This window comes from Protopterus annectens, chromosome 5.part0 (assembly GCF_019279795.1).
Source record: "Protopterus annectens isolate FY-2018-M chromosome 5.part0, PAN1.0, whole genome shotgun sequence".
NCBI lineage: Eukaryota > Metazoa > Chordata > Ceratodontiformes > Protopteridae > Protopterus > Protopterus annectens.
Window position 1 is genome coordinate 1,199,649,865 of NC_056735.1, and position 26,015 is coordinate 1,199,675,879.

Below are 26,015 nucleotides of genomic sequence, written 5' to 3' on the forward strand. Positions count from 1 at the left end.
AAAGAAACTGAAACAGGTGTCTTATAGCTGGTTTGGTGACTGCAGGGGGAGTTGTATGCTGTACTGACAGTTAAGAGGGATCTCCTCTATGATGGATGCAACTCTCTGGTTTCCTATCAAAACAGGTTATCAGTATCCAATTGGACATAAACGTTGAGGTCTTTTCTTGATACTTGGTTGAAGTTCTGAACACTTAATTTCTGCAAGAGCACAAGTGAGATACATGTAGTGCAAGGAGGGGTAACCAACGTGGGACATAAACAGCACCAGAAGCCAAATAAAGTAAAGCTAAAGGAACTTCATATGTTTATTTTTGAAAAAGGAAGGGAAAAGGGTCATATTGAAGCTTTAAATTATATCATAAAAACAATGTATAGAGTAGCATTTTTCAAATATGGGATATATAACAATAAGACACCAGCGTGCAAATACTATTGCTGTGGGCTAGAGCAAGAGTAGCAGGAAAAATCATTTTTTCATGGTTAAAATGATGCATGTGCAAAACAGCCTTCATGATGGTGTTGTGGAGTCAAAAACAAAATGAAAGTCTGAGTGCTTGAGACCTTGTAAAAGTAACCTGGATGTTGGTTAGGTAGACTGTGTGGTTTGTACAGTATTTGAGAAAAAAATGGGCAAACTGAAGGTAGGGAGCAAGGTAGTCTGCAGTGACTGCCAAGTTCCATATTGTGTACTTTCTCTGTTGCTTGTATTGTGACGTGGATTGCTAACCTGTAAGTATACAGTTCTCGTGTGATGACTGTCACATTCCGGGTCATATATAATTTTTGCTTAGAATAGGAGCAATGCTCTTGGTAAACATGTTAGTAAAGAATGGGATGCACATGAGTTTGGGTTTCTAGTGATAGTCTGTTTCAGAATGGGTGGATGGGTGACTTTGGTAACATCAGCAAGAGGTCTGAGTTACGGTGGATTATCACCCTTAAGCTGACAGTGTCAGGACTTAATGAACAGGTCCCTTTGAAACCTGTACTTAACTTGCGGAAATTATTGAAGTAGTATATTATTGGCTTTTCGCTTTGCCAGTGCTCCCTAGAGTGGTCTTTTCTTAATGGGGTTTATATTTGTAGTGATATAACTATAGTGGTGCTTTTGTATTTGGTAATTTTAGTCTGGTGCATGATGTGATTTGTGGGTTAATGATCTTCTTTATGTTGTTTTTTAGGTCTTCTTTTAGGCCTTAGATTTTATAGGGTATACTAGGATTCCAGTGCATACATCTTTGAATGATATTACTGCTCCGTTTTCACTGCACTGTATGTTTGTGTGCTTTTAGATTGTAGTGATGATTTTAGTTATTTGGTCATATGTAATTCATATTTAGTTATGTTTTATGGTTATTAGATGTTAGATATTTACGAAGGAGCAAGATGAATTTTATAGTGGTGATTATTGGTGCATATCCCTTTAATTTATCTCTACTGAGGCAGCTACATTGTTACATAGTAAATTTTAGCCGATGTAGTTTACTGGAGAGCACTGCCCATGTGTTAACTGCTACTTAGTAATTATGAATGCTTTGCATTTTATTGGTCCTTGAATTTTTAGTAGTTCTGGTAATTGTATACATATGACTTGTTTCTTTGTAATTATTTGGTCTGATGAAGTGTTTATATAATGTGAAAGCACTTACCTAAGTTAATAAAAGTTATTAGTTTTATTTTTTCATGTGCTCAGTCTCTGCGCTGATATGCTGTTAAACTCCGCCATGTTTTGGTGCCTGCTTTTGTTTTATTTTTGTTACTACCTTGTAAAAGTAACCTGGATGTTGTTTAGCTAGACTGTGTGGTTTGTACAATATATGAGAAAAAATGGGCAAACTGAAGGTAGGAAGCAGGGAAGTTTGCAGGGACTGCCGAGTTCCATGTTGTGTACTTTGTGTTTCTTGTATTGTTACATGGAATAACTAACCTGTATGTACACATTTCTCTTGCGGTGACGGTCAAATTCCAGATCATGTATAATTTTTGCATTTCTTATTACATTGCTATGAGGATCACTTATCTGAACTTGTACAATTCTCATTAAACAGGCAAAGAAGCATTGTTTTCTGTTCCAATCAGAAGTATTCGTGGAGTGGAGAGACTGTCAGAGGATGCCTTCAACAGGAAAAATGTATGTAGTAAGATCTGAAAGTATTCTCTCTTGATTTTACCAAAACACTTGATTTTAGAGTGCTGTTAACAAAGAATACTAGCATAACATAATACAGCAGTTACTCAAAATGTGTACACATGCCTTCAGGGGCAGACTAGATGGTGGTGGGAGGTGAGCACTGCTCCATGTTGAGAGATGCAGTTAACGCTGGCCTTAGGGACTGTGTTTGGGTCACTGATATTACATACATTTTTGTAAATTGTCTGGAAGCTGTGGTCTCTGCAAAGATGATTGTGTAGCAGTGTGCTGTGCAGTCAGGGTAGGTAAGTTAGGTGATTGTGCCTATATTCAATGATTTTACATATCGTGTGTAATAATGCAAGTAGAACGATTTTTTTTAATTGCCATTGTTTCTTTCTGCTTTGTTAATCACTTGCCACATTGCAGGACAGGAAAAACAAATTTTCCTGCTGTTAGAAGTTAGTGACTGCTTTTTACTTTATGAAGAATTAAGTTAAAGAAATATAAGCCTGACTGTTGGAGGAACTGTACCACTGTAGAGTTTGACATCCCACTGCTGTGTGGCAGTCAGTGGCTTTCTGCCACTGAAAAATGTTGGAGCTACTGAATGTGGGGCACCAAAACCGTACTTTTGCAGCAGTCCTACTCTGTCTCCATTTCATAGCACCTTAGTGTAACATTCACACAGGTGCACAATCGCATATGCATACACAGCTGGTTGCTGGTGGAATTCTGGCAACAACTCATTTTGATAATCAGTTTAAAATTTCAGTCTTGTCTGCAGTATAGCATTCTTTATGAAATAATGCTGCTTAAAACAGCATAAGTCATCAACCTGTGCAAAGTGGCAACACAAATCCCCTCCCTCAGTGAGCTGCTACAGTTCATCTCAAGCTCAGAGTGAATTGGCATTTCACAGATGCATATTGATGTGTTCTTGCCACTGCCTGTGTGAATTATGTAGAGGTATGCAAAACTATAAAGCCATTTGTATTTAAAGGTGTACAACATCTATTGTAGATTCCACTTGTGTATTTTGTGACTGAGCAAATCACTTAACCAGGCAGTGCCTCTGGGACATCCCTGAAAAAGGCAGTTTTGCCTTATGGGTCTGCTTGGATTATTTATGCCCCTCTTCTGGTTGCGTGATTATTTAATTGAATGTGGCTTGTAACAACAGAGGGTATCAAGATAAAATCTAAGAAAAAGGTGATGTTTTTATGTGAACTGTAGTATAGATCTAGCAAACTTCTGCAATTTGTATGATTATGATAATCTTACTTTTTTAATGTTTGGTCATAGATGTTAGGTCTGTTGTCGGCTACAGTAGTATTAGTAGTGTGGTATACACTTTAGGTGTTAAATAGAACCCTTGAATGCTTATGTTTTTGGATGCAAGTCAGTCCTAGCTATGCATTGCAACTCCTGACAGAGGTCTGTGCCAGAAGGACTAAGTTATGATCAAATCAATGAATTTATCAGCAACTGCAGATTCTTTACCAGATTCCCCTCATGGTTTTAGGTTTGGCTTCATGATATCACCTAGCATTCTGAAAAAATAGTTTTCCCTTAAAGCAAGATGATATTACCCTTCTGGGGGCAGAATCCAATCCTTTGGAGGAAACGTGCATCTGTGAAAAAGTCTTCATTATCTCATTATAATCCACTTACTGAATTTTTTGATGTGCTGAATTTAATTGAATTCAGAAATGAAGAGTGAACCTTGAAGTGCCTGGTGGGTGAATTCCTGGAGAAGGACTGCCTTATCTTGACTGTCTTGTTTTCAAGGAATCGTTTCACAACAGCCTGAACATTCATGACCAGTATTCCTTCTTCCTTATGCTGCTTTCGTAGTGTTACAAGACACTGCATGCTTCCTTCATAGCTAAGCTAAATACAAGACTTTCTCTGTGAAACACCCTTCTTTCTGCTAACAGAAACAAAAAAGAAGCCTGAATACTACTCACACATCCTCAGTCACACCGGTATATTGTTAGTACGTAACTTAGACTGTACTATAATGATGTTGTTTAGGGCCACTGGATTATAGTCAATTGCTTTTCTACTAGTTATTGTCTGTTGTATTATAAAACAAGAGAGACCAGTGTCCTACCACATACACCATTCTGACAACCGTAAACAATGATCATTACTTGACTGGGTGGCCATTTTCTCCGTCAGGTAATTGGTTATAGTCTTTCTTCTGTTCTGTCAGCCAAATTTAGTTTGCTCCCTCCTCACTGTAAAATTTCCTGCACCCAGCTTGTTTGCTGTAAAATTGTAGCAATCTGAGGAGAACTTAACTGTAGATTCATAGTTTTTTATATAACTTTATTTTTTTCAAAACAGTTCTACTGTAACTGCAGTCTGATCGAGTGGGATAGCCCTTGTGCTTCCAAAGCATGTGTTAGACTGTTGTTCCTTTTACATAAAATTGTTCCACTGAAAGCATAACCGGTAAAACTTCTCTTGCAGGTGTGGGTGCTGTTTCCCACTACACATCCTCCCACCCCTCATGCCATTACTTTTATAGGACTTGTTCTCCTCCCAGAACCCCACCTATTTCCCACCCCTCTTAAAGGGATATGCATAAATATAGACATAACCTCTGGGACAGTAATGCACACGAAACTCCTAAACCATCAGTCTGCATTTAAGTGCTCTAACTTTCCTTCCTCTCCTATACGAAAATTGATACCTACTCACACCCCTCCTGTATTTGTTACCTCAGTGTTTTAGCTCCTCTCTTACTAATCTGTCTCTCTACAAAATGCACCCACCACTATAACTTTCTGCCTCCAGAACATTTAATCACATACATTTCCCCAGTGTCATTTCCTTGCACTAATTCCACCAATTACTGTTCCTCCCCCTGTCCTTATTCTCCTCTCCAACAATCTTCCCCTACATTATAGTATTACACATTCATACCATATATTATACTATTACACTTTGATACACACACTGTGTAAGTCAACATGGCCCATATGTGTTCCCTAGTAATCTTCCCATTTTTTTATCTATTTATTTTGCATTTGTTTACCGGGAAAGTCCGTCTGAGCATGGTGACCCCTTTTCAGTGGAGGACGGGAAGAAAAACTCCAGTATGGCACATGTGACATCATTTCACTCACTACTCCAAACTCTCAGCTCCAACAATCTGCACATACTAAACACTTCATATAACTTCTCCAGCATGAATTTTCTAGTAACTCAATACCTATGCCAACAATCTTACTTTCACTTATTTAAATATGCCATCATAAGACTGTATCCCAGTACCCAAATATCAGTTTCAAAAACTAAACTTAATTGCAAATACCCAACACCTCATATGTACCTCATCCAAACACTAAGTGGTGATATATATCCAAATCCAGGCCGTCTTCACCCTGGCACTGATGCTAACTCCACTGTCTTCCTCATTACAACCACAGCCACACTCTCTCCCTGGCTGTCATTCTTTTCCACATCAACCTGAGGAGTATCTATAATAAACTCCCTGAACTTCACACCTTGATAACCCAATACTCCCCAGACATACTAGTACTTACTGAAACCTGGTCCACAAAGAAACTAAAGTTATTGAAATTCTACCTCCTGGATACAGGAATGTCAGATTAGATTGGGTCAGTACAAACGTTGGTGAAGTTGCCATTTTCGATAGAAATACATTTCACCTTTATCTCTATCTCTATCCACACCCAATTCCAAACTTCTCCAACTTAGAAACCCTTATAACACTGCTCAAAATAAACAAACGCAAAAACTTAGCAATCAAAGGTACATATATCATCAGGTAACAGTATAGACAAACCTTGAGGAAATGCTATCTTGGACAAATCCCATATGAAACTGTCATACTGTATGATCTAAATATAGATTGACAAACAATGCACTGTGACAGTCCTACTAAAACTACTTTTACCCAACTAATTACTTTTCCAGCTAGGCTAAAATTAAGCTGCCCTAGACTGGATTTCGTCATCTTCCCCAGACCTAATTTCAGACTGTGGCACCTTATGTGGCAGTCTTGGTGACCATCAACCAATGTATGTAGTCAGAACTTCAAAGACCAAATGTAAAACACATCACTTTAGACAGGCAAGAAAATTAACTTTTTCCAACAAACAGACCTTTATTAATACTCTGAAAGCATCTGTTGGGACTCTTCTAATTGACAATGTGATAACAGTATTCAACAGCAGTTTCATAAGTATACTAGACTCAGTAGGCCAAACCAGAACTAGGAATGTCAAATCCAACCTATCCCCCATGGTTAACAATTGATACTGTACATATAATGAGAGAGAGAGAGAGAGAGACCAAACTTGTAAGGTCTTTACAAAAAATGAATAAATAAATAAAACTGCTGCCACCTTCCAGATCTTTAGACAACTGAGAAACCAAACTAAGCATCTAATTAAAAAAGACAAGAAAAGCTACTACCTTACACTCCAAATCTCAAAAGTTATCAACCCCAAAACAGTCTGGAACTTCTTTAACAAGTTACTACAAGTGGGACAAGCCACACAGTCAGTTACAAACTTGCAAGCACAAAACAGTAGTGTAGCCATCTGATTTAATACCTATTTATTGGCAAGCTAGAAGGGCATTAATGCCCGTGCTTGAAACATTTGTATGTATGTAGTTCATTGAAACAGACAAATCTGTAATCAGCAATCCACCAGACCAAATCAAGTCTCCATCACAATGCCCAAATTTGCTGAAAAAATGTCTCTTCCCAACTAGTCCCTACAGCAGTTATCAAAAATTTCTTCTGAAACCTACCTGAGAACCTGTTGGTGAATATCTTAAAATGGCAGTTGATACTGTAACATATCCCGTTTCCATTCTGATAAATTGATCCATCTCTGAAAATGTTGCCCCATCCATATAGAAAAATATTTGATATTACCCTTGCATAAAGGCGACAACTCAAAGGAACACTCTGATTAAAGATCAATAGCTATTCTATTCCCCTTTTCTAAGATTGCGGAGAAATGCATACATACTCTGCTTCTTTACTAATTATCAGAAAATTAACTGCTCTCCCCTACTCAGCATGGTTTTAGGCATCACCACATCACTGCTGCTGTGCTACTTTTTTTCACTTCTACAGAAAGCACACAAAGAAACGAAAGTGATATAATCTCTACACTTTTTTAAACTTATCTAAAACCCTTAATACAATGTCCCATGAAAAAAATGACTCCAACTCTCAAGACTAGCCAGTATCTCTGTACATTAGTTCCATAGTTCCCTATCCAACAACACAGACTGTCAGACGGAAACATGATATCTCAACTTTCTCCCAGTAAAACTAGGAATCCCACAAGGTTCTGTATTTGGTTCCCCTGTGTTTAACTTTTTTATTAATGATCTTCATACTGCCAGCAAACATGCCACTGTAGTGCAGCACTCTGACAACTCTACCCTGATCTGTCGGCAAAAAACACTACCAGAATTTCAGCACATAACCCAGCATACATTCTTCTCTATTGAATTTATTGAAACAAATCTCAACTCCTACTGAATCCCAGGAAAACAAAGTTAATATTATTTAATCCCAGTCCCCTCTCAAACCAAAAGACATCTTTTACTATCATTTCTGCTAAGAACGCCAAGATCAAACAAGTTCACCAGGCTAAACTCCTAGGTGTCCTCATTGATGACCAGCTGAAATTGGATCAACGTATTAACCAAGTCATAAAAAAGGCACCAGACACTAGGCTCTTCATGTAGAGAAAATCATTCCTTACAGATGAAGCCAGAAAACATGTATCATTTGCTTACTTAATACCTCCTGTATGGTACGCTTACTCCATTTTCAGTAACCTGCAAGCCCCATTGCTGGCAAAGCTAGAAAAGAGTTGTAACAAAAATGCCAGATTTGCCTCACCACCAATACTGTCCACACTACTGTCTAGCATTCAGGTACCTTAATTTGCTGGAACTGCCCATCTTTATCACAGCTTGTTGCTATAAACAAAGTCTTATATAAGCCTGACAACTGTCCAACCATTAAAAATATCATAAGTCTCTATTCATCTGAAAGACAACTAAGATCAGACGACAAATCTCTACTCATTCTCACAAAATTTTACGATTCTACCAGGGGAGGGGTAGGGGGCTCTCTATCCTCAAACGCAATTCAAAACTGTGGAACTCCATCCACTCCCCGTACAAAAAAAGACAGAATGTAAATTTTTCAAAAAAAATAAAAATGTCACCTGAGTGAAAAACGTATCTGCTCCTGCATCTCACCACACTGAGTGCCACAGTTCCAATATATTCAATCTCTTCTAATCTTTAGAACAAATCCTGACTGCACTCCTTTCTTCATTTCTGATTTCTCATTGCAATAAAATCATCTTCTCTCACTTGTCTATATATTTTTACTGTTACTATCTTCCTAATGTAATTTTTCTCTTCTCTTAGTAGTATTTTCCCCTTAAATTATTTTATCACACCAAATACTTATATTGAGACAGAATTATTCCCATAAAGTAAACGCATTGTTGCTCATAAATATCTGTATAAAAACTTCTTATATGATTGTAATGCATATGTTAGATGTGAATTTTTATACTATATAATGTCTGATTTGTTTTTGCTTAATCTCCTTTATGTGTAATCGTATACTGTTCATAATTCTCCATTTTTTCCTTAAACATTCATGATGGTCTTAATTATTATATAACGTAAAGAGTTTTTTTTCCCTGGGCCACCACTGAAAAAGGGGTTCATGTTAAACCCAGTCAGACTATCCTGGTAAACAAAGGCAAAAATAAAATAAAAGTAAAAATAAAAATATAAAAGTAAAATAAAAAATAATCACTTAACTCACAATAATCCAGGGGCAAAACATTCTTGGTGGTAAGATAAGATGGGCTGTACAACCTTCCAGCAACTTGGAAAAGTGCAGCTTGACAGATTTGTGCAGCAGAAATATCAGCAGTCATAAATGCTTTCTTACATTAGATTCTCACATGAGATTTATTTTATGTAACAACTTAATGCTGATCCATACTAAGCTTATCCTTGAGAAGATGCATACTCTGCTCCGTCTGTTCCATTTTCTGTCCAGGCCTGTGCAGCTGTCATAACCCATGGTAAAACCAAGGTTCTTTCCATGTAGTAGGCCTACTGAGGATGCACACATGTTGGAGTATCTAGAACATTAATTATGATTGTCTTATATGCCACAAGGAATGAATCTGGATTTCCTGCACTGACCCACCCCAGGAGCTGGTCAAGTAAGGAAGATGTAGTCATCCATTTGACTTTTCTCAAATCCCAACAAGTGTACAGCTCTGTATTGAGAAATAATAACTTGAAGTGGACCAGATGGTGGTCTTCCAGAAGATCCGGTCCACCACCAGGTCCCTAATTTCAGTACTGTGCTGGGATGTCAAGCCCAGTAATTGACTATGGATAGCAGTGGTAAATACCAGAGAAAAGTCAAAACTCTCTAAAAAAAACTGAGAAGCTTTGTGACAAATTCATTTCATCTGTTCATTGACCCAAGCATTATAGTCACCTAGGATCAACCACCTGGGTGACTTGTGAATTTTTTAAGGCGTAATTCAAGAGAACTCTGACAGAAATGCCCCAGTAGTAACAAGCTGGAATGGTAGACCAAGACTAATCTTCAGTTTATGTATTGCTTAAAGACCATAGTCATAGGTATTAGATACACTAGCCTCTACCCATATCAGTTCCAGAACAGGAGAAAAATAAATGACAACCCCATCCTTTATATATTTTCCTGTCTTTTATAGTACACTGAAGTCTCCATAATAATATTCAGGTTGTTCCCATGCACTAGATAAATGACCGTGCTTATTCCATTTTGACATAGCTTGAAAATAATAGCAATCATCAGTATTCTTGGAGGGGGGGTTCCTTTTGGCTGGAGGCTCCAGAGGTACTGTCATTGAATAGGAGGAACCTCTGTCCCAGTTATACTTGACTTGGAAGGCACTGAGAAATGTTGAGCCCTACACAACACCCAAGGCCAGGATGAACAACGGAGCCCCTTCTTGTCCTCACTAGATAACTCCATGCTAGTTCCTAATCTGTTACCTTTAACTGATGTCAGGGAATCCAGTGGCAGGGGGTTCAAATGAGTGGAGAGCAAATATTTCCCTGATATACCAGATATACATCTCCAAATTTCTTTTAAAAAAATGTCCAAAAACTGACATGAGTTGGACCAAGCAGGGACTATCAGACAGTGGAAAAACAGATGAGGTCAGTGTTTTATGAGTAGTAATCTAAAACTTACCATGAAAGATGAGCACCCTCCCATTAAATGACCAACCGTCACTATAGTACAATCTTAAGAATTAATATAACATTTCATGAGAGTGAAGATTGGTGACAGAAACTGACAACTTACCAATTTACACCTAAAAAATCAGTCTGATATTTAAATATGCAAAGACCACAAAGCATAATGTAAAATAAACCACCCCAAGTCACTCAACACAGCAGTATGGTTGTTAGTGTGGTAAGACAAGGTCAAATGATTAAAGTCTAGTTGAATGACTACAAAATCAAATCATTGTGAAACTGGCCATTGTGAGAGTAATATTCAAAATGATCTGCACAAGATGTTCTAATCACAATAAAGTCACAACCTGAATGAAATGCAATATAATAGGAAAAAAACAAGTAAAATAGAATTAAAAATTGAAAAATGAACCCTTTAATAAACTCTGTCAAGTATAAAAATGTGCTGCTTTTAAAGAAATAAAAGAATGCTAACTGGTTGAAAAGTATACTGAGCTAGATTATATAATGGGCTAGATTCTGAAATGTTTGGGTAGTATAGCTGAGAGCCTCTGCCCAACTTCCTCCAGTATTACTGTAAACTTAATTGCCTGGTTCATGCCATATGGCATCATATTAGGGCAGAGTCATCATAAGACATGGCCTTAACGGTGGACTCTTAGCAGGAGAAGGAACACTACATTGAGAGGATAAAGGGATTCAAAACATGCTATGTTAATGAGCGCTATTACCCATTCTTTTTGGTGTCTGACATGGTCTGAGCACACAGCATTGTCCTGGATAATACATGAAAGTGCCCGACCCTGCACCTTCACCTGTTTATAATCTGAGATACCACTTGCATGACAGCACTATCAATCATGCAGTATAAGGAATGACAGTACAAGCGTGGCATGCTATGGAACTGTGCTACAGGAGACCAACTCAACTTTTTCAAGATGTGTGTTTTGAGTCATACCAGCATGCAAAGAGGACAACTCGTAAACTACTCTACAAGGCTTGTGGTCCTCCGCATCCCAGCCGTGTGCTTTGCCTTCCTGGTTACAGCTCCTCCTGATTGTTGGAACTGTCTTCAGGCATGTGAGCTGTTCATCTTGTATTGTCGGCAGTATTGATGCTGATGTATGGGTGGAGCTATTAATATGTTGTAATGAACCACTGACTGTAATGGTCAAGTCCATTACTTTCAGGCTTTACATAAGCATTCTGCTCTAGTGTACAATTTCAAAGTGTTGCATTGCAGCTTGGCTTATTCATTTTATGGAGGAAATTAGCCTGTGTAACTTAAGGACTCCTGAAACCCTGTTTTGAACACTCTGGTGCAGTGTTGCTGCCCAACATAGCATATCTAAAAATAGCAAACATTAGCCAACTAATGGTGGAAATTTCCAGAACAGGCATCATTTTGTCTGGTGTTAGAAGTTTGTTGGCTTTCCATACTTTTAGTTGGTGTTGTTGGTTCTACACATAGAGTATGTAGCTCTTCTTTTGGTTATTGATTTAAAAATTAATTAACTCAGTAGAAACCATGAGTAATCATCTGTTTTGCTGTAGTAATCCATCTGACAACAGAGGCGTAGTTAGGGTGGGGTGAAGGAAGCAGTCACCCAGGAGCAAAGTGTCAGGGGGCGCGATCATTATATGCTGATCATTCTTAAGTGCATTACCAGCTTTTTATAAATGGATACTGGTATTGCATTTGTAGTCAAGACTGAAGTGCTTTAGCACTTTGTACGTGGTTTAAACTATAGGAAGCTGCTTTCTAGAAGAAAGAGTTTTTGCTCCTCAAGTATGAGGTCCCTTTTTTGGTTCTAATTTTGAAGTTGATATAGGCACCAGATTGAGGAATAGCTATGACTAACAAAGTTGGTTGAACAGTACACAACCCCCAGCAGAAGCAGCAAACACGAAACTCCAAAGTAGCAGGTCAGTAGCCACACCAGATATAACAAGTTCTTCTCCCCATTCTGGGAAGTTTTATTTGTAAGAAAATTAGATGTAAACAAAATGCTACTGATGGGTAATCAACTATGGACATGTAAACTTGAAGGTGGCAAAGAAACTGCTTAGTAGTAGAAACTGATAAGAACGAAACTATCATCTCAAGCTTCATATAATTGAACCCAAGAAAGAAACAAAGCCAGTCTCAGACTCGGCATCTTGCAGTGAAGTTGCAAATATAGCTTCAAAAGTGCAGACAGTCAAAAACAATACACTCGGTGTTGAACTATTATTAAACATTCCATTTAACACAAAGTGATAGTAGGCTATAACACATTGAAAAGGCATTAATGGAGTTCTGTCATGTATTACCTCCAACAGGATAAATGCAATATCCACAAATGTCACATACCTGTTTGTTGTGAAGATATAGTGTACTAAGACCAGGCTTTCAGAATGTTGTTAACAGAATTGCATAGCAACCAATTAGAACATTTGAAGGTCCACCAAGTGGCTCTTCGAGTTAGCAAAAACAAGATTGCATTAGCTGTATACGTGGAGACACTACAATGAAAGTCTAGATTAGATGATTGAAGGTCACTTGGGAAGTACTAAATTCCATTTCTCCAGTTAGAATTCATTGCTTAAAAAACGCCAGCCAATTGGGTACTGTAAAGCCACAAATAAAAAGAAAGGCAAAATAAAAATATGAAAACATTTAAAATGAAACTCCTTGCAGGACAACATTTAGACTGGCTGCATTTCATTCTGTCTTTCACATGTGTACAGCTTGTGTCAGTTAAGTGTTCAAATATTGACATATTGCTACAGTAAGAGCACCCCCTCCTTCCTCTGGTACTGGTAAGGAAGTGGCCTTGGGCTTTCCTAAATTATTATTTAGCTGCCGTAGCCTTTTTTGAACTCCATCTCCAAGAGGACTGTACTCACTGATTTCATCTCCAGTGTTGAACTCCTTTATTAATATTTCCTTAGTAAATCACTGCCAAACCACAACAGTAGTGATTCCTTTAAAGTTCAGGGAGTGCAGACCTGTAAAAGCACTCTCTTCTGATTATATTTAATGGATTGAATACTGACCAGTTTAACTTGACAAGTTGAGTCCTCCAAGTTAAACATCAGTAATTCCTATGTTAAGCTTATTTATTGATATCTTCTTAACCGGCATGTGTCTAGATGTCTTTTTTTAGTGGTGGGAGTTGGTTAGGTTGATGGTAAAATATAGCACTATTGCTCTATACAACTGCTTAAGTGGTTGTACAGGACATTGTTGTACACCTCTGCATAGGGGTCCATGTTATCTGCTTTTGAGGGAGCAATTGTCCTTGAAAAATGCTTAAGTGTTTTTGAGCTTGATGGGGGTATCTGGTCTTATAACTACATCGAACGAGACTGATTTATGGTCTGATCTTATCAGGGAGGACATCACATGGGGGGGGGGGTGCAGTGCTCTCCCATGTTGGTGAGTACTATGTCCAGGACATTTGAGCCTCTTGTGGGTGTGCCGACAAACTGTTCCAGAGCATTTGCATTGACAAAGTCCAAGAACATCTGAACCAGCATGTTTGTGGTTAATTACAAATCACCCATGAGTAATGTGTTGGGCTCTATGGCAAGTGACTCCAGTAAGTACAGGTATGTGGTATGCTTTTCCTGTTTCATGGTGGGGAAACTATAGCTAGCTATAATGTGGTAGCGGGCTTTGCATACAAGTTAAGTAGATATAGAGTAGCTCAGGAGAGTCGTACTGTTTGACCAGTCTCAAGTTGTACTTATCCTTAATAAAGATGGATACACCACCTCCTTTGGTTCTTTCACACTCAACTTGTGGTCTGAACATATGGAAGGCATTCTAGCCATGCACAACTGGGGTGCCTTCCATGCCTTTGAACCATGTCTGGGTGACTGCACAGATGTTGCACCTTCCAAAGTGAGGAGTATTTCCAGGGAGTGCAGTTTCTTGTTTAGACTCCTAGCATTAAACAGCAGTACCTTGAATTTATCTAGCGAGGATTATATTATGTTGGGAGGTTGGTTATTTTGACACCAGCTAAAAAAAAGCACAATAGGGGTGGTTAATGCCTTTGCTAGTATCCTAAAGCCTATAGAAGACAGATGCAGACCGTCTCCGGCAAAGCAGCATGGTCTGTTGACCATATCTTCCTAGGCAGACAGATATTGGATCCCCTTGGACTGACACCAGAAGCTAAGCCAATTGTTAAAGTCAATCATTTTTGTTTGTATTGTGGTGTCATCCTTGGAGAAGGTAGAATACTGCTTAAGGCTCGACTTATACCTGCCTGTGACACATAATCTGAGAGCTTATTCATGTCTCTCTTCATATAGTCCAGGGAGGTATGTCTCAGGTCATTTATGCCCATGTGGACTAAGACTGAGTCATATTAGTACTTCATGTTAGGTAACCTGACTGCTTGCATGATCTGATGGATCCTGGACCCTGACATGTAACTATGTGTGACCTTCTCCTTATCCAGTCTGGAAAGAGGGACATCAGAGGGTCTCACAATGGAGTCTCCTATGAACAGAATATTAGGCTGTGGGGTGTTTCACTTTATGGGCTTGGTAGTTGAGACAGAATGAGATGTGGTTTTGTGTTGTGATGAGAATTGCCTTGTTTGTGTGCAAGCGGAGTTTCTGAAGACTGTGCTTGTTGAGAGGCCTTTGAAGTTTAGGTAAGTTGCTTCTCAGCACCTCTGCATATGTGGGTCCATGTGTCTGGTCTTTTATGGGTTCAGAGAGTGGTGTGTGTGTGTGTGTGTGTGTGTGTGTGTAGCTGACAACCTGTTTGTTGCTTTTTGTGCCTGTATCCGAGAGTCTGGCCTCCAGTGTCATTGTGTAACTACATCTCTCATATACTGTATTTGTCTGTTCCAGAATTAAGTGGTTGTAAGTGTACATAAGGCAATTGCTACATTGGAGAAGGATTATCGATGAACCATCCCCCTCTCTGCTTCATCAATTTGAGGATCTCACCAAAGGTGACATCTTCTGAGGAGGCTTTGCCAGGCATGGTCTTCACCCGTCACCACTAGGTTTTCAGATATTGGTCAAACCATTATCCACCCCAGTAGTGCCTTTTTTTAGGCATTACCAAACAGACGAACCTTAAAGCTTAGCAAAATCAACTTGGGACAAGCTAAAGGTGTTACTTGATGCTAGGAGTTTCAACTAGAAACTGCACTTCCTTGAAGCTGTCCTCACCCTGGAGAATGTTGATGTCTGTGCAGTTACAGAAACATGGTTCAAAGCTGAGCGTTTCAGATCCAAAATCAAGGTCCAGCAAATCACCTTGGACATGTTCTCCTCAGTTATTATCAGAGACTATTATTTTCGGCTCCCATCTCCTTTTATGGAGAAATCTCATCACCACTCAAGACCTTCATCCATGGCTTCCTCCCTTCAGTCTTTCAGGAGTGTATCCAAGACAGATATGGACAGGATGTTGAAGTTCATTATGACGCAAATACAAATGGGAGTTCTTTCGGCTCTAACCTCATTGGGTCCAGAGGCCCTCCTTAGAGCCACACCTCTGAATACAGCTCCTTCTCCAGTCACTGCTTTGGTTATAGGGTTGTCAGATCTGAATGCTTTGAGTTGTCTTCCTCAGATCCGAGGATATTGAAATCTTTTACTCTGATGGTGTCTCTGAGCTGTCTGGCCCCAAGTACTTCAGAGCCAGATGACTCTCAGAGCCAAAACATCGGAACCAGCTCTGGGGTGTTGGATTTGACCCCAAAGTTATCAGAGCCATCATTTCCCCATGGAGCATCCACTTCAACTCAGCTCCGACTCCCTCCTCAGGTGGTTTGCCTGTGAAGACAGCAGGAGGCGATGATCTGCAAGCCTGCCTTGTCAGATCCCTTGGTCTCTGCTTCTCCCTGGCACTCTGCATTCGAGGTAGTGGAGAAAGCCTTCTGTATACCTAGAGTTCAGACATCTCTTCTCTCCTCCATTCCAACCTTCCAGTCCCATTCAGTTTTGTGTCCAGAGCTTCAGTCATCCATTCCACTGGGACAGCCAGCCTGAACCAATCTTTAGGCCACCTGGCAGGGTATCGTTATCTCTTCCAATAGCTCCCTGGAGCACCCCACAGAGTAGGTCCCCTAGAAAAGGAAGTGCAAAAGGTGGCAGTTAGACTCTCTACAAGAGTCTGACTCTCCAAGAGTCTGTCTCCGAGGACACTGATTTTGATGAAAGAGAAGATCCCCCAGATCACCACCTGATGACGTCTCATTTGGAGACATCTTAGAATTCCTAAAACAAAGGGTTGGTTGGTCCCCCAATAATCATTCCCAAAAGGAATCCAGTGTTTCTGGATTGGGTCTGCCCTCTCTACCTCCTGGGTGCCTCTGTCCACTGAGTCTCTCAATGGATGTGGAAGGAAACAGACACAACTGAGACAGTTCCTAAGAGACCAGACAGAATCCTGGCACCACCTAAAGATAGACCACACTGTAGTAAAGGAATGCCCGTTGATGTCATGGTCATAGCAGATGCCACTAAAAAGGAACTAGCAGAGCAGTGTTCCTCTGTCCATCCCCCTAACAGGGAGTCTAGGGCGCTGGGCAGGTTTGGGAAGCATGTCTATACTTCAGTGACCTTTGCCATTAGGTCGCTGAACTATTTGGCACATTTCGCAAGACTTAAGAGGGATTTGATCAAAGAGTTCTCCAAATCTATCTCTGCGACCATATCCTCCAAGGTAGAGTTCTATTTCCTCGCAGCTGGCTACCCTACCGTCTCTTTCAAATTCGTCCATGAGGCTTCTCTCCAACACTGCTGAAGATACCTCATGGGTGGCAGGTTCAGGCAATTCCATTAGGAGACATGCCTGGATGTGCTTGTATGATTTTGCAGAACCCTTCAAATCATCTTTCATCAGTGCTTCTTTTGACAGATCCTCATTGTTTGGCCCCAAAGTGAAAGACGCATGCTGTGTGTGAGCAGGAAGGAAAAAAACATGTCTGCTGTGAGCGTACATTTTTTGACTCCACAGTGAGCCTTTTCTAGGAACCAATTTAGCAGAGGAAAAGTGTGGTTTAAGAAGTACCAAGGCCCCTTTCAAGATCCACATGGAGACAGTTTCCCCAGGGGCATGGAGGGAATTATAATGGAAGATGCCATCCCAGTGGCAGAGGTAAACCTCTTAATCAGGGATCTAGGGATACCTTCTTTGGCATATCCTAGGAGCACTGCTGAAAGGACACCCGACTGTCTCTAGAGGCATTTGGGGTTCGTCTATTCCTGCACCAGGCAGTCTAGGTAGAAATTACAAAAGATTAATGGGTGCGGAGGATAATATCCAAAGATTATATCATACCATTTTCCCAACCCCCTCTATCAGTTTCGAAGAAAATCCCTGATATTCCACCCAGTCAAAGGGAAGCTGCAGCACTAGAGATAAACAAGCTACTAGAAAAAAAACAGTCAGCCAAGAGGTGCCCTCAGACCAGAATGAGTCCAGAACTCATTCAGTATTCTTTAGTGCTAAAAAAAGACAGTGGACTGGAGACCAGTCTTGGATCTCAGAAAACTAAATCAATTGGTTCAGCTTACAAGGTACTGGATGGTTATGGTTCAGTCCATTCTGCCGTTTCTGCACAAGGATGACTAGATGTGCTTGATCTTCAGGATGCATGCTATCACATCAAAATGTACAGATGATCCAGATGATGTCTATGCTTCTGGCTGTGAGCCAGTCATTACCAGTTCAGAGCAATGCCCTTTGGTCTCACCACAGGCTTCAGGGTGTTTACCAAGTGCGTGGCAGTAGTTGTAGCTCACCTGAGACTGTGGGGATTCCTAGTCTTTCCACACTTGGACACCTGGCTCCTGACTGCTCCAACTAGGTATCAACTAATTCAAGCATGGGACTACTTACTCCGGTTGTGTTCTCATCAGGAGTATCCATCAATTACAACAAATCTCAACTCAGCCCAACTCAAACCTTGGAATTCATCTATTCTTTTTTTAATGCAGTCACTCAAATAGCTTCTCTCCCTCTGTCTCAGATTCAAACAATTCAGTTCCAGGTCAAAAAGATTATTCAGAATTCTTCTCTTTCAGCTTGTCTTATACTGTAGGCATTTGGATCCATGTCAGCGACAGTCACCCTTGTACTGCTGGCCAGGCTCCAGATGAGAATTCTCAAATGGACACCAGCACCTCAATGATCTATTCTACAACACCCATTATCTAGGCTAGTCAAAATAACTCCGGCTTCAAGAATTACCTTCTCTGGTAGATCTACTCCAGTCAAATACATGAAAGCCATCCCTTTGTTCTTCCTCAGCCCAAAGCCACAGTGACCACGGATGCTTCTCAGTTCGATTGGGGGGCATTACTTAGGAAGTCTCATCCAAGGTACTTGGTCACTTGAAGAGGCCATCTTGCATATTAGTGTCCTGGAAATGAGAGCTGTCCTCCTAGCACTGTAGGCCTTTCAGAACTCTGCCCCATCATGGGACTATTGCGATTCTGACTTTGACAATATTTCGGTGGTCTGGTACATCAACAAATAAGGGGGAACCTGATAATGGGCAATGACTTCCAGTAACTTTCTGATAGCAATGCACATCCTAGGGAAATCCATCGTCATTGCAGACAAGTTAAACAGGTCTGTGGTGATGCCTCACAAGTGGTCTGTCAATGTTAGTGAGGCAGATGGGATTTTCCATGGATGGGGCCAGCCATGCTGTGAGCTCTTTGCTTCTCCCCTCAACAAGTGCAGCAGGTTCTTTGCCCTGATCATCCCTGTGGGGGAGACCCTGAGAGACAATATTATTGATGCTTGGCCCTCTGGTCTCTTTGACGCTTATCCCCCATTACCACTCATTCCCAAATTTTATCAGAAAGCGTATCAGTTGAAGAGCGCAGCCATCCTCATTGCTCCTTGCTGGCCTCATGTTTCCCTTCCTTTTGTCTCATCTTCTACATCCACCATGGATTTTGGATCCAACTCCAGACCTTCTGTCTCACTCGACAGGCATGACTCATCTGAGCATTTTAGGCCTTAAATTGACCGCATACTTTCTCCAGTTCCATTGATTGCTAAACAGCCCAGACTCTCCTTCCCTGTCTGTCATATTTTGCTATTTTCCCATAATGCTTCCACTGGAAAAATTTACAAAAGTAAATGGAAAAAGATTTGTTTTTTGGGCTCACAAAAATAATTCTTTTGCAGCACCGATTTCTAAGGTTCTTGATTTTTTAGCTACAATTTTCAATGAAGGTGCTAGCTTCTCAACCATCAGAGTACAATTAGCAGCCATCTCCAACTTTTGTGTAGGAGTAAATGACTGTACTTTACCTTCTTCTAAAGCTTGTAAATCCTTACTTGGAGGAACCTATTTACTTAGACCTCCTTTTAAGGATCCTGCTCCTCCTTATTTAAATGTTGTTGTTCAGGCCTTGACCTATCCCCCCCCCATTAACTAAGTCTGAGTTGAAAATTTTGGCCTGGAAAACCATCTTCGTAGTTGCCACTACTTCTGCCAGAAGAGTGTCCGAACTTTAAGCTGTGTCTTCTTAACCTGCTTATTTAAATTTTCAGAAAGTTAATGTTTATTTACAGATCAGTCCTTTTTATTGAAGGTGGTGTCAGAATCCAATATTAATCAGGTTATCAACCTACCAGTCTTCTTTCAGAAATTTGCTAAAAAAGGAGAATATATGTTAGACTTTTTGGATGTCCACAGACAGTTAAATTTCTTCCTTCACAGAACTAAAGATTTGATAAAATCTGAACAATTGTTTGTCTCCTTTTCTGATTCAAAATTAGGTACACTAGTTTCTAAAGTGACTTTGGCCAAATGGTTGACTAATTGTATTGCCTCTGTTTATGAAAAAGTGGGTTTGCCTTTACCAAAACCTCCAAAAGCCCATTCCACCAGGTCTATGGCATCTTTCTCAGCCTTTTTGGCTAGAACTTCCTTGGATGGTATTTGTGCAGCTGCAACTTGGGGTAATCATTATACCTTTATTCCTTATTACAAATTGTATCTGGTGTCTAGGGGAAGAGCAGCCTGTGCTCTGTAATGTCCTTCCTGAGAGTCCTCCCAGAATTTAGGTAGCTGGGGACTCTGTCCCAACAGTTGAGGAATGAATGAAAATGACAACATCAGATAAAATTATGTACTCATCACAATGTTCCATCTCTGTTGTCCATTTTCATTCTTCTCAAATTCCCACCTACCAACCCTCTCTTTGCTTTACTCCTAGAAAGATAAAAGGATATAGGTGGAACCTGTTTTCTTTGTTTGAGCCCCAGATTCAATTCCTGCTTTATTTTCCACTGCTTTGTAGGTCTGTGGACAGCAAACTAGATCTGTCTGATGTAAGGTGACTAGAGCATTATGGGTAAAGAGGACCTCGAGAGTTCAAGTATTCTACGATCTGGAAGAAGTGGCCGAGTCAGATCCGAGGATTGGATCCAAACCCAACAGCTGAGGAAGAATGAAAATGGATAACACAGATGGAACGTTATGGTGAAATGCACAACATTTTTTTTTATAGAACAGTCATGTTATATGGTGGTAATAAATATATTTTCAACATATGCATGCTGCTAAATGGTTTCAAGTCCCAACCTTTCCAATTCTGACAATGACTTATGTAATATTACCTTCTCTATTATTTTCCCACAACATGAAAGTAGACTTAGGGTCTGTATGACTCTGGGTTTGTCCTACTCCCCTTTCCCTTAAAGATAGGTTTAATAAGTGTATGTCTCCAATTTTGATGGGTCTCCCACATATTTAAATGACCTAGTAAGTCATTTATATAATGGTACTGTAAGATGTTCTTCGTGTTTCACTGTTGCAGTCATTACATTTGGGTAATCTGCTGGCAGGATGCCCTCAGTCGGCCTGATTAACAGTGTCTTGGGTCCTGCGTTGGTTGCTGTCCCTTCTTCCATGACTTCAGGTCTTCAGGGGAATAAAACATGCAGCTGACACCATTACATCAGTCTTTCTTGCCACGCGGTGCCCAAAGCAGAAGCAGTTTGCAAGTGCCGGTCGGCCGACTTCAGAAATTTTCGTTTTTGAGCTTCAGTACCGAAGTCTTCAACTAAAAGCTAAGTACCCCATTGGGGAAACTTTTTCTTGCTCCTTACCAATGTCAGTAAAAGTTAATAATTGCATTACTTGTGGGAAGCAAATACCTCATAAGGATTTTCATTTGTACTGTATTCCTTGCCTAGGCCCTGACCACAATGTGCTTTGCTGTCGGTTTTGTGCTAAATTTAATCAACGCACGATTAAACATCGGTATATTTTTGTTTCTAAATATTTTGGCTCAAGATTTACCTATCCAGAAATATCGTCGGTTAGCAATCAGACTACCGGAATACCTAAAAAATGCAAAGAAAAAGACAGAGACAGAATGTTAAGGTCCAAAACTGATGATGATGCTTCTCTTAAGCCAGTAGCCGGTTCGCTGGTACTCAGTGAGGCCCTTTCGCAGCCCCTGATACCCGCTACTTCTGATTCGCAGGCCTCTACTGTGACCCATTCGGAGTCCGGTATGCAGCAAGATGCTTCAATTATAGAACCCGCGGATGTCTCTACCTTAGATGTGTCTGGAACCATTGTGCAGGCACCGGCTTCTGAGGGTGTTTTCAGGCTTACAGATTTGTATATTAGACTGACGCCATCTTCAAAACTAAGGCCAAAATCTAAATCTATGTCTAAAAAAATGCCTGGGCCACATGTGCAGGCCCCTATGCCTAAAAAATAAATAATCAAAATGGCTGAAGATTTAATTACTCTGATCAGGGGTAGCCAACCCTCTCCTTCTAAGAGGCCTAGGCAAGACACTGATTCTGAATCTTCTGAACAGGATTCTATTTTTTCTGACTCCTCTAATGAACAGGATTTATCTATTCCTACTTATGAGGACTCTGATGCAGAGGATTCCATTCCTTCTGTCTCTCCCCCTGAGGATTTTTCTTTTGGGGAAACTTTACATGCCTTAAGGGAACATTTCCACTGTGAAAGTTAGGATTTCTCTGAATCTAAAAAGAGACTTAGGGATTTTCTTCTACTTCCTCAGCATAGGCCTTTGGCTATGCCTCCTGTTCTAGACATTGTGGATGATGTTTTTTCAGAATCTAATATGACTCCTGATTCTCTGCCTCTGCCTCCTTGTAAGCCAGATAGATACTACAGGGTTCCTGACTCCCATAAATTCCTTTTCAAAAACCCTGTTGCTGATCCTGAAACCATTTCTCAGGGTGCCAAGGGCATTAAGGCCTCTTCAGCCAAAAATCCTACTCCTCCTGATAGAGATTCCAGGGTGCTGGATAGATAGGGTAAGAATGTTTACATGTCTGCAACCTTGGCAATCAGGGCTTTAAACTGTCAATTTCATATGCTTAAATATCAACAGCATATCATGGGACTACTTAAACAGAAAATGGTGTTAATCTCTGACTATGTGGAAAATAAAGAATTGCATTCAGCTGAACAAGTTGGAAATCATACTTTGCAATGTGGTTTTGATTCCTTGGAGGCCTCTTGCAGGGCTGCTGTAACTGGATCTGTGCTTAGAAGGGATGCTTGGCTCAAAGGGCAAACTCTGCCTGACCATGTTAAAGCAAAATTGTTGGATGCTCCTTTACAACAGGACCAACTCTTTAGTAATAAGGCTGAAGAAGTGTTAAAAAATATGGAAGATAAAGCTAAATCTATGCAAACTGTGAAAGATTTCTTACAAGTGCAACCTCCAAGATTTAGTAGGCACTGGCCTACTAGAAACTTGTCCTTTCCCGTCCCCTCAAGAGCCGCTCGAGTCAAATCAAGATATTCCAAAGGCTCCAGGTTTCAGTCACAAGGAACTTTTAGAACAAAACAATGGGGTACCTCCACCTCCAAATCTGGAAGCAACAAGGCACCTCCCTATGGTAAACAGTCTCAATGACTTCCCTCTATGATCACCAAGCACTTGCCTCTTAGCCGCCCCTTTGGGGGGAAAACTAGCACTTCATGCACGAAACTGGCAACTTATTACCCAGGACAAATGGATTTTAAATATAGTATCTCAGGGATACAGATTTCACTTCCACGTTGCCAATCCCAAATGGATGGCCAGATCTGCCCCAAATCAGTGGGCAGAGGCCCAGAAACAAGTTCTGTCCCTCATGAACATGGAGGGCTATTCAGCCAGTGCCAGTAGAGGAAAAGGGGCAAGGTTTCTATTCCAGACTTTTCCTGGTACCCAGAAAAGATAAATCATGGAGTCCAATTCTGGACTTATCCACTCTAAACACATTTGTGGACATACCAACATTCAAGATGCTGACTCTTCAAGTTACTACCTATGCTAGGCAAAGATGCTTGGTTGGTAACTCTGGACTTAAGTGGCTTGCCTGCATATCCCAATCAGGGAATCTTGCAGAAGATACCTCCACTTCAAAGCAGGCTACTTGCATTACCAGTTCTCTGCACTGCCCTTTGGCTTATCTACTGCACCCAGGGTATTCACAAAGTGCCTGGCACCAGTAATTGCATTTTGCAGGCAAAGAAATATTCAAATATATCCATACCTGGATGATTGTCTAATTCAGGCAGAAAACAAGGACATTCTTCTAAAGCATCTGGCATTTGTAAAAAGGGTTCTAACTTATCTAGGGTACACCATAAACGAAAAGAAATCACAAATGGTACCCTCTCAAAAAATTACATTCCTGGGTGCAAGCTTGAATACAACTGCCCAGATGGCTTACCTTATGCCAGAAAAGCAAATTCAATTGATGACTTATTTCAAACAGGTGGCCACAAAAACCCTGCTATCTGCAAGACAAATTCTGCAGGCCTTGGGGTACATGGCATCCTGCATTCTTCTAATTCCATATGCAAGACTGCATATGAGGAAACTTTAGTGGTACTTAAAAAGTTTATGGAGTCATCATTGTCACAGCCTGGAAGCAATGATTCCTATTATACCTTGCCTGCAACTAGAATTCCTGTGGTGGGCAGAGGCCTGCCACCAAAACAAGGGACTGCCGTTCACTCCATCCCCTGCCGCCCAAACCCTAACAACAGACACATCAGACTATGCTTGGCGGGGGGGGGGGCTCATCTGGCAGGGAAGTGCATTCAGGGCAAATGGAGCCCAAATCAAATGCACCTACATATCAATCAGAAAGAGATGCTAGCTGTACAGAATGATTTGACAGCCTTCAAGGACTACTTTCATCCAGGACAACTACTGATAGACAGACAACACCACAGTTATGTGGTACATAAAAAAGCAGGGGGGGGTACACATTCCTACCCCCTTTGCAGACTAGCCATGGCGTTGTGGAACACGGCCTTGACCTATCAGATACAACTACAAGCTCAATTCCTGCCAGGAAAGCTAAATACTCTGGCAGACGAACTAAGCAGAAATCTTATGGACCCACACGAATGGAAACTGGAACCACAAGTTTTCAACATGTTGAAACGCAAATGGGGGAACCCAGACATAGATCTTTTTGCCTCACCCTAGAACTATCAGTTGGACAAACTCTGCACAAGAGTTCATCACAAAAAAGCTTGGAAAGTGAATGCTCTATCATTTAGCTGGAAAAACAGTCTGCTTTTCCCTCTCTGCCTCTGCTTTCCAAAGTTCTACTAAAAGTCAAGCAGGACAAACCAAAAATTATTCTGATTGCTCCAGACTGGCCTCGCCAACACTGGTACCCACACCTTCCTCCGTGGCACCTGCCTCAGATACCTTACCTACTGTCTCAGCAGAACTACCAAATTCTGCACACTCCGCTCCAAACTTTGAATCTTGCAGCTTGGCTAATCAACTGATTTCACCCTTGCCATCCCTCAGCAAACCAGTGATGGATGTCATTTTGGAGGCTAGAAGACCTAGTACTAGAAAATCTTATGCTGACAAATGGAAAAGATTCTGTGCCTGGAACCAGTCACAAGGAATAAGCACAGCAATGCCCAATATTCCTCAGATTCTGCAATACTTAACTGAGACACTTCACAAGGGCCTATCCTTTTCTTCCATAAAAATCCATGTCTCTGCCATTTCAGCTCATTACAACACAGAACCTCCCCTCTTCTCTCATCCTCTGCTAAAGCAGTATCTCAGAGGGGCCAAAAATTTAAAACCTTACAGGAGAGCACCAACTCCTGCATGGGACCTCAATTTTGTTTTGGGAAAACTCACGCTCCCTCTTTTTGAGCCAGCTGCTACTGCAGACCTAAAATTTCTCTCCTGGAAAACAGCTTTCCTTTTAGCAGTCACTTCAGCTAGAAGGATTTCAGAATTACAGACTCTTATGGCAGTGGAGCCTTTCATTATTTTTCATCCGGACAGGGTGGCTCTCAGGACCAATCCATCTTTCATGCCTAGGGTGGTATCCAGTGTGGCTCTTAATCAGACCATTCATCTGCCAATTTTCTTCCCCAATCCACAGAACAAGGGTGAGCGGATTCTGTATTCATTGGATGTACACAGACAACTTAGATTCTACTTAAACAGGACAGAATCTCTAAGAAAATCTGAACAACTATTGGTGACATTTGCTGCAGGGGCAGAGGGAAAGGCTATTTCAAAGCAGACTATTTCCAAATGGATAAGCCATTGTATTTGTT

General features: G+C 40.6%; 1 protein-coding gene across 1 annotated transcript in view; it reads left to right on the forward strand.

Moving 5' to 3' along the window:
- LOC122802338 (ras GTPase-activating protein 2-like) overlaps positions 1 to 26,015 on the forward strand; it is a 384,535-nt gene that overhangs the window by 58,530 nt on the left and 299,990 nt on the right. The window contains exon 4 of the mRNA XM_044071976.1: positions 2,051 to 2,133. Within this exon, the coding sequence (XP_043927911.1) occupies positions 2,051 to 2,133 (83 nt within the window). The remainder of the gene's footprint in view (positions 1 to 2,050; positions 2,134 to 26,015) is intronic.